At 36.3% G+C, this 10169-nt stretch overlaps 1 protein-coding gene across 4 annotated transcripts in view; it reads right to left on the reverse strand.

Moving 5' to 3' along the window:
• The window catches only part of LOC121373701 (cyclin-H-like), a 31382-nt gene extending 23724 nt beyond the window's left edge, over positions 1-7658 (reverse strand). For 2 of the 4 annotated variants that reach the window (XM_041500435.1, XM_041500432.1), the window contains exon 1: positions 7569-7649. Coding sequence is in view for 1 of the 4 variants with exons in the window: in XM_041500431.1 (XP_041356365.1) it covers positions 1957-3642; positions 5983-5997 (1701 nt within the window). In the remaining 3 variants the exon portion in view is untranslated. Of the gene's footprint in view, positions 1-1758; positions 3643-5982; positions 6084-7568 lie in introns of those variants that run through there. The other 2 variants (XM_041500431.1, XM_041500434.1) reach the window with 2 other exon arrangements.
• Between the last annotated feature and the right edge of the window lie 2511 nt (positions 7659-10169).

Here is a 10169-nt window from a genome sequence, read left to right on the forward strand (position 1 = left end):
AACCCAAGCACCTCAGGTTAATGGTCTACAGAACTGAGATAAAATCACTCGTTTTAAAGGACCTATTTTAAGGATTAACACAATTAATCTAATAACAATATTATAATAACAACCTTCTGATGTTATTTTAAACAGAATTGTTTTTTAAACTTATCATTTCAACATTAATTTTTCAAAACTTTCATGACCAAATATCTTATCTGTACAGCTTTTGTGCAACATACATATACCGGTATATGATGTGAAGAGTTCAGATGCAAAAACCGGCAAGTCAAAACATATCAAGTCCACAATGGGCGATCTTAAGTTGAAATAAGCAGGGCTTATAGATTACAGTAACCCCACTCGCATGGCTAGTGGTATTCAATTTTTGTGACTAGTAAATAACTACTATTGCCATGCCCGACGGCTAGCAGGGCTTCTAGATTATGGTAGCCCCACTCGCATGGCTAGTGGTATTCAATTTTGGACTAGTAAATAACTACTATTGCCATGCCCACCGTTCTGCTGGCAGGGCTTCTAGATTATGGTAGCCCCACTCACATGGCTAGTGGTATTCAATTTTTGTGACTAGTAAATAACTACTATTGCCATGCCCGACGGCTAGCAGGGCTTCTAGATTATGGTAGCCCCACTCGCATGGCTAGTGGTATTCAATTTTGGACTAGTAAATAACTACTATTGCCATGCCCACCGTTCTGCTGGCAGGGCTTCTAGATTGTGGTAGCCCCACTCCCATGGCTAGTGGTATTCAATTTTGGACTAGTAAATAACTACTATTGCCGTGCCCGGCGGCTAGCAGGGCTTCTAGATTATGGTAGCCCCACTCCCATGGCTAGTGATAGTCAATGTTGGGCTAGTAAATAACTATTACTGCCATACCCGACGGCTAGCAGGGCTTCTAGATTATGGTAGCCCCACTCCCATGGCTAGTGGTATTCAATTTTGGGCTAGTAAATCTTTTAGAGTCAAATGCTGCAGTTAAGTCTATTTTGTACATATGAATATCCTGCCCCTCACCCACCGAACTCCCCAATGTTAATGTTTTAAAGCGCTATCTCCCTCTTTAGGTGACATATCCAATTATTACTATTATTTAGTAAAATTGTATTACTTAAAGTAAAGTAGGGCCAGTGAATTTTTCATTGTGGCTAGTAAAAACATTTCATCACTGATCCCATGGCTAGTGGACTTTATAAAAATTCTAGAAGCCCTGAAAAAGTAAAGTAAATAAAGGACAGATTTTTAACAAATGAGAACGCCTTGAACTGAGTAATGATAGTAGAAGTCGGTTTTTGGATAAAATGGTATTTATCGTTTTTTTACGCCTGAACTCTTCATACATAATTTGAGGTAAAACAAGTGACTAGTTCATATTTGGACCTCCATTTACAGCTAACAATACTGTTAAAGAGACATTCCTGTGTTTGCTGCATTGTAAGATGTTTCCGATTAATAAAATATTTCTACGATTAAACTTACATATTAAATAAATTTTCTTGTTTAGAATATCAGTGTCTGAATATTGTTTAGAATATCAGTGTCTGTATATTCAATGTGTTTCTAGTCATCTTAATATTTGTAAGAAGCCCAAACTGGATTTTGTCTTCAAATAATTTTGTATATATACGAAAAAACAATATTTTAGGAAATATGATGAAATTTAACCTAGTACAAATATCAGAACAATCAGAAACATGTTTAATATAGAGTCACTAATATTTTATGCAGACAAATATATTTGATATGTAATTACAATCTTTAAAAAGTCTCTGTTAGTCGATAACATCTTAAAAATTGCAGCAAACTCAGGAATGTCCCTTTAACAGACTCAAGACATATAGAATTTGAGGTAAAACAAGTGACTATTTCTTGTTTGGTTTGGACCTTGATTTACAGCTAACAATACTGTTAACAAAGACTCAAGAGTTATGTATGTTTTTTTGGAAGATGGCACTATTTACAATGTGGACAGAGGAAGTTTGTGTGTCTCCTGATGGCTTTCTGCGTCACACAGAACCGGAGGTGAACCCAGTGACTACAGTTCTCACACTGTGCCCAGTTCACGAGGTGAAGACACGATTGATGTTTCAACACGTCTGGCTCGTAATGTCCACACACACAGCACTTGTCCTCATCGGCCACATCGGAATCACCGTCAGTAGAATCACTGTCAGATGACACAGCCACAGGTTTACGATGTTTACGCGAAGTCCAGTTCTTGCTTGAGCATGCAACAACAGGTTCTGACCGTTTGGTTGCGGTAATTCTACGAATTTTTAGAGGCGGAATGGTTTTCTGTTTCTTTGATTTTTTTATGATCACAGGTGTGTGTGACTGTTCAGTTTCTGCACTAACGTTGTTAATGAGATCTGTAGAGTCGTCTATTTGAAGGTCGGTGTTTGTCAAACTGTCGGTGGTGGTGATGGTTACAGAATGTCCGTTAGATGCCGGAGGTGTTGTGATGAGGTCGTTCTCAAAGACGGATGAATTAAATGGGTAGATTCCAGATTTGCTAAACGTCGACATTAAGTTGTAAGATGAAAGCGCTTTCGGATAGATCATGCAAACGATGCCTCCTAAGTCGTACTTTGAGATGGAATCGGTGCCGTTTCTGTTCATGAATGCCTCGCATTCGTCGTAAAGAATTTTCTTGAATTCTTCAAAACACCCAACGTCCGATGGTTGTATTGGATTTTTCGTACTCGGAGGAAGGAGGAACAAAATGATTTTGTGTTCTCGAGCCCAGTCGATTAAACCGATATTTATATGACTGGCTCTTCCGTCATACAACAACAGTTTTACATCAGAGTTATCTCCCATGGTGCAATTGCAAAAATGGTGTTTAACAAAATCTGTCAACAGTACACTATCGGACCATCCCATTTCAGACATTCTAACTTCAGTTCCTTCCGAATACTTCTCTGACAGTTCCGTCTTTTTCTTCTTACCTTTAAAAATAAGAAAGGGAGGTAAGTACGTCCCAGCAGCGTTTCCACATGCAACCACAGTGAGTGGGGACGACACGTACTTTGCGACCATTGCAGACTTATCTCCCTTTAACGCAGACACTTTATCAGGCTCTGTAACAATCGCCGTTTCGTCCATGTAATAAATACACTGAGGTTTGTCATGTAATTCGTATTTGTCCAATATCATTTTCAGTTCCACGTAATACGTTTTTAATTCGTCTGCCGTCGCTCCTTTCGTGTGTTTTCCTGGACACGACACAGTCGCTCTTTGTCTGACAGTTTTCAATTCGGGCCACCGGAGATCGAACCTTTTAAACCACCCAGCAGTTAGACTACGGTCGCTAGGCAGAATGTGTAGATAGTGCGAATAATCGGTCGCGAGTCTTGCAATATCGGCCCGCGAACACCAATAGCCGATGGTTGTCAGGTATTTGATGTGGTCTATCAGCTTCTGTTCGTCTTCTTTCGCCAGAGCCGGATGTCGACCAGACCCGAAGTCCTCCGGTTCAAGGACTTTTCCGTTCTTTCTGTCCCTCAGAGTCTGACTGGGAATGCCGAAGAGCTGTGAGGCCTGGTAGATTGTCATTCCTCCTTTAACGGCATCCCACGCGGCCAGTAACGTCGCAGGTTCGTAACTCGCCAGGCGACGCGAGACCTTTCGTGAAGGTACCTAAAAATCAAAAGTTAATTTAGGTTGGTTGTACATGTATGGTGATTTTTGTTTTGTTTTTCAAATTATGATCAATGTAAATGTCACTTAAAATGAGAAAACTATGAATCCCATATTATAAGAAAACAAAAGATCAATAGAACATTTATTATTTGGCCAATTATTAATCTAGTTTATGCCTTAAAATAATTTGAGGGTACCTAACAGTGTTCAAGATTAACGGTATCCTGATATCCCGGGGATACCAGAATTTAATTTTGGATACCAGACTTCAAGAACCCAGTATCCCACCGGGATACCATATAATACTAAATTCTCAGGTAGAATACCAGATTTGGAAATGTTAGTATTCAACTGGGATACTGCCCCAAAATTTTACTCTTGAACACTGCCTAATAAAAAGAAAATAGACCATAAGTACCCCTACTAGTACTAGGTGGTTATGTGTTTAAAATTAGACACTGTGTTTCATGCACTTTCACACATTTTTAAACAGCAATTCTCTTACTATGATGTATCTCAATATTACATTAAAAATATACATGTATAGTCATTAATTTTCAAAATTTTAGGGCACATAATTTTACCATTTGCACCCTCCGACAAAACCCCTGATCAGTGAACAATAAAACTGGCAATTGTAAAAATAGGAATGAATGAATGAATGTTTAACGATACCACAGCACGAAAAATACATCAGCTATTGGGTGTCAAACTATGGTAGAGTAAAAATAGTAATAATCAGAATCTCAAATTTCCGACTGAAAAGTGGTATGCAGAGCCCTCAAAAGTACCCGGTCTCTGGCGGCAAATCGCCGCCTGAAACAGCTTTTGCCGCCGCCTACTTTTCGTTGATGGTAAAAAAAAAGTGCTTTCTCTTCTTTAATAAAGTCTACAAAAGGGATCCAAACAAGGTGCCAAAATAGTTGTTTATCTGTCTTGAAACGCGATTAGTTCACATCGAAATTTCAAATGTTTCTAGGGGAGGGCCCCCAGACCCCCCGATTTGCCCCCTGCTATCATCACTGTTGTAGCCTGCTACTTCTTAAACTATTGACGGCGCTGGGTATGACAGAATCAAATATGGCAGATATTTGTGTTTATATATGCCCAATGTCATGTTTGCAATTCTTCATTGAAAAAACTTAACATTCAGGATTGTAATTTTCATAATGTAGCTGAGATATTAAAACTATGACAAATTTTTATGAAAAGTCACTAGCCACAGCTATAGCTAGTGGGTTTGTAAATCTCTCTAGCCCACCAAAATAAAGCACTAGCAGAAATTTCTTCAATGCAGCATCGAATATCATCAGGCAGGCTCGGACATGAAACCCACAAGGCAGAAGAAAAAGAGGCCATCCAAAGAAAACAAACACATTGCGAAGGGACCTCCAGGGGGACACCAAAAAGACAGGGTACACCTGGAGGCAGCTTGAAACCAGAGCCCAGGACAGACAACTCTGGAAAACTGTAGTCAATGGCCTTATCAATTACAACAACTTTTTTTTTCTTATTTTTTTTTTAAATCACTTGTCCTGTGCGTCGGCCTAGCAGATTTGTCAAACTCTGGTTATTATGAACAATGACATGTTATATTACTGTTATGATGTGTTGTTATTAATAGAAACTGTCATTTAGGCCCACTTTTTTTTCATAAATAATGCTAAAACATATTTTTAAAACAAAAACACATTTTTAACTTTTAAACCACCACCAACTTTCATAACAAAAAAAATTAAAATTAAAATTATAAAATAAAAAATAAAAAATAAATGGCTTTCTGCAGTTTTTGAAGTAGGATTGAATATATGGAGACATTTTCTGCTGACCCACAGCTAGCCTTTCAAAGTCATGGTTTTGGTGCTCGAAATAGCGGCCTGCAAAAAGTGAAAAGCAGTCAATGTTTTAGATCTAGCCAGTGTTCGAGATTAACGGTATCTCGATATCCCGGGGATACCAGAATTTAATTTTGGATACCAGACTTCCAAGAACCCAGTATCCACCTGATTTAGACAGGATTCGGTGTTTAGAGGGTCGTGTTTTAGAATTTAAAAACTTCAGGACCACAAAACATGGCCAGTTTTGATAGAATTCCTGTTTCTTCAGGTTCTGGTTTAGACAGGTTTGACTGTATTTACGTATGATTATCTTATCTGAACTCCATGACAGGCATGCAGCCCATTTCTCTCTCTCGAGGTTAAACGCTGCAGATGGAAATGGATTGGACATGTCTGCAGAATGCCACTGACATCCATCTAACATTATACATTTAACCAGTTCTGGTTATCAGCCCTTAATATAAATAAATAAATAAATAAACAAACAATAAATCCTCACCTGTTTTTTCCGCATAGTTTCACAACTGATGGACAAGTCGTTTCCGTGGTGACAAATCAGTTATGACGTCAAAGGTGGTGCTCGTTTCGAGAAAAACAACGCTGAAGTAAAATGGAATGTATTTTGATAGCACCATGCCATTTAATCGCGCAAATATTAAAGCATAAATTTAAGTACATGTACCCGATACTAATTTCAAATGATCGAAAATTGTAATCAACTATCGGTGAATGGATTGATTTTATTTATTACCCCAAAAAACTATTTTTGTTTTTAATCTGACCATATACATATATGTACATGCGATAAATTATAGAGTGTGGCAAGGATAACGTTTTTTGTAGGGGGGTGTTAATGTTTGTTGTTGTTTTTTTGTCACAAATTTGTGGGGTTTTTTTTGTTTTTTTCTTGGGGGGGATTGCAAGTTGCCTTCTGAGTGGCACAAGAACTGAATATTCATATCACCTAAAGTTAAAAAAAAAAAAAAATCCATTTTTATTCTTTCTTTTTTTTCTCCTTGTTACTTACTGTAAATTTGTTAATATATATGTCAGAGTGAAGTTCTAACCAACTTCACAATTTGATTTTAAAGCTCACCACTAGGTACATGTTGCACTTTAAATTCATATTATATTTGGCACGAGTTCAACCCGTATCCCCCTTTCAATGGTGGAAAGAGTACCGTTTTTTTTTCCCCTATTGGTGTATTGAATTAACCATATGAACTGGGTATTGCATTAAATACTACAAATGATGTAGTGCTAGGCCTGGATTCGAACTCCAGACCATTGGGACTGTAGCCTACCACTGTATACACTCGACCATGCAGTGGATCAACAAGTGAAACTGCATTTTAATACTTATAAATCTCATAGGGTGTATTTTGACCGAATGAACCGAACGTCTACGGAATAAAACGAAGATTTAGTCCCATGATGCCTCATTCTGTCTTCTGTGCTATATTTCTTCCAAAAGCACCATCAAAAGCACCCGTGTGGAAGAAATTTTATACAGAATAGTCAAAATGTCTAATTTTTCAAAGGCAAAACATAGCGATACTGGATTACGAAATATAAACTTCATGTTGGTTTTACAGAACAAATTGTTTTAAAATATATTGTATATAACTATCGCTAACCATAACCCTAACCGTAACTAATTCCAAGAAATATTTCTTTAAAATAGAGGGGGGGGGGGAATACGGTACTTTTGCCTTAAATAATTTGCACCATATCATTTAAAAAATTTGTTTTTACTATTGTAGTTAACCAGTGTCAATTGTGACCCGAGTTACTTCCCTTGAATAAAAAATATATATATATTTTGGAGGGGTTAGGATTGACTTTTGTTGTAATTATTATTTTGTGAAAGGTATTAAATCACTATAGCTAAAACTAGATATCATTATTTTAAAGTCCTGAATATGTCTACTGTCTGTAGTTACACCGATTCTGAAAAAGAAAGTTAGCCATTAGGTCTATTGAAATATTTTAATAAATATCAAATCTGTTACTTGAAATATGAAACAAAAAGCAATACGGATATCAAATGAAGGCATCTGAAAATTATAATTTACGTCTTCATACCAGATAAGTAAAGGAAATCATGCATATGTCGAGTTTAGATCACAATCCCATGTAGGCTGCCATTTTTATATGCCCTTTCTTGCATTCCTCCTTCTCTTTGGTGATCCTAAGAAGTGTGCAAAAAGTTTGTTTTGTCTAACGACACCAGTAGAGCACATTGATTTATTAATCATCGGCTGTTGGATGTCAAATTCTGAAATAGGTTAAAGAGGAAATCAGCGTTAAATTGTTTTTATTATATGTACCATCCCACAGACAGGATAGCACATTCCATGGTTTTTGATAGGAGCTGTGGTGGAAAATATAATAGAATACACAAAGCAAGGTAAAGTGTATTTTAAAATTTTGTATTGAAATCAAACTGTTTTAAAACTTTAAAATTCATTCTGGGTGGAATTTAAATTATTCCAAAACAATTTTTTTTAAACTGTTGCTATTTCAATAATATTTTACCTATCGACCTATAATTTTCGCTGAATGTGGCAAATATCTGTATAGGCCTAGTAATGAGTGTCAAATATTACAATTACAATCCCCATATGTTTGAGTTAATTCCATATTCAGCAGGGTTATCGTTTTTTTTGTTTGTTGGTTTAGTTTGTTTGTGTGTGTGGGGGGGGGGGGGGTGGGGGGGGTTGTGTGATTTTTTTTTTTAACTGACCCCTATAGGTTACTTAAAACCCCTATCATATGAAAAATAAAAAAATAAAATGAACAAAATAAGATGATCTAAGATGATGATGATGATGATGATATTAATTATTAATAAATAAAAAATTGTATTGATTACAAAATTACAAACTTATTATTATGTTTTTATTAATAATATTAATTAAGAAATGAATTAATTAACAATACTGATTATAAAAAAAATTCATTTTAAATATTTTTGAAATATGCACTCAGATGGACAGCCAAGTTTCCCTTCCTCTCACCCACCCCAACACTTTTCCTACCCTGGACGGAGGAGCAAGCATAAGTCGACACCTGCGCCCATTACACGCGCGCTACAACAGCTTGTTCTGAATGTGCACGTTAAACCCTATGACCTGACCTGACAAAAACGTCAAAGTTTATATGACGGCGACAGTGACAGAACTGTGAAAGATAGTAACATCTATGTTTCGCCTGTCATCGACGACAGACAGAAAAGGTAGCCGGCTTTAGATTTCTTCGTATGTCCTATTTTATCACAATAGCCTAATATTCCAACAGATTTCCATAACGTAATCAGAAGTCGAGAGAACCGTCAGGAGAATAGTATCGATCAAAATTATGTTAAAAAGCTGAAAATGGCCGATTCCAGCAATCCTGGAAATTCTTGGAGACGTATATATTAGACATTCTTGAACATACGGATCTTTACTCTCCTCAAAATATGTAGTGGTGAGTTGGTTTTAGTAGATATTAATAAATACGGCAAACTAAATGCCTCGAGGATGAGGATAACTCGTGTTTATTCGTAACTGTGTCGGTCGGTCGACTTCGGTAAGTCGATTCGCAACATGTCGGAAGATGCGTCTGTCGAAATGCCAGACGGCATGTCAAAACACTTTTACATTTCCAAATTCATAATAATCTTATCACGTGGTACTGGTAGTATAATTTGCTTTTGTTATAACAGTTATTTGTAAATTTTACATTTTCGTCTGCTATTAATATACTAGATGATAGATGGTTTTTATCATTTTATGAACAGTACGGTATCGATTCGGCGAATTGAATTGAAAGTCGTTCTACTAACAGGTAGTAGCTAGGCTACTTGAAGTCAGGGGCGTAGCGTGGGCTGGACCTGGGATGTTTCGAATATGACAAAAAAAATTGTTTACCTGTGTGAATAACCTAATATTGCACTGTAAAACTTGTTTTAGCCTTGCCCGCACCCCACCTTTGCCTTTGGTTGAAACCTTGGAATTCATATGATACGGTTAGTAATAATTAATATGGGTTTGAATTTGACCTGTTGGTTGATTGAAACTTAATTCCCCCAATAGATCACTTTGTTAATTTTGAATAAAATAGAAGAAAGGAATGTTTACAGATTGAGGGCTAGCCAGTTGTTAATTTAAATAACTAATTAGTGAATTTTATGTTTATTATGATGAATTTTTTTCTTCGGAAAGATATCTGCTTGTTACTTGTATTATAATGATACATACACCGTTTGCCAGAAAGACGTTTTGGAGTATGGCACTATGGAATTGAATGCAACCACTGTCATGAAAATCATCAAAATGGGTTACTTTTAGGGTTAGCGTTAAGAAAATCATGCAGTAATGATAAGAGTAATTAATTTTGTTCAAATGTAACTTTAAAAAAAAAAATATATATATATATTTAAAGAGGGAACTTCATCATAATAGAAGCCTACGTGAATAGTAGCCTGCCTTTCAATAATTTAGTAGTCAGGTTTGAGAGCATTGCGAAAATAGAAGCCTAGGCCTTCTGTTAAAAGATTTACGGTACATGTATATATAGTAAATTGTATTGACATACACATATATGTATAATACTTCTTTTTAATAATAATTACTATTTGATTTTTTTTCCTTCAGGTTTTAGACATAATAAATAAAATAGACTATGCCAAGTGAGGCAAAT

The sequence above is a fragment of the Gigantopelta aegis genome, chromosome 5, assembly GCF_016097555.1.
Source record: "Gigantopelta aegis isolate Gae_Host chromosome 5, Gae_host_genome, whole genome shotgun sequence".
Taxonomy (NCBI): domain Eukaryota; kingdom Metazoa; phylum Mollusca; class Gastropoda; order Neomphalida; family Peltospiridae; genus Gigantopelta; species Gigantopelta aegis.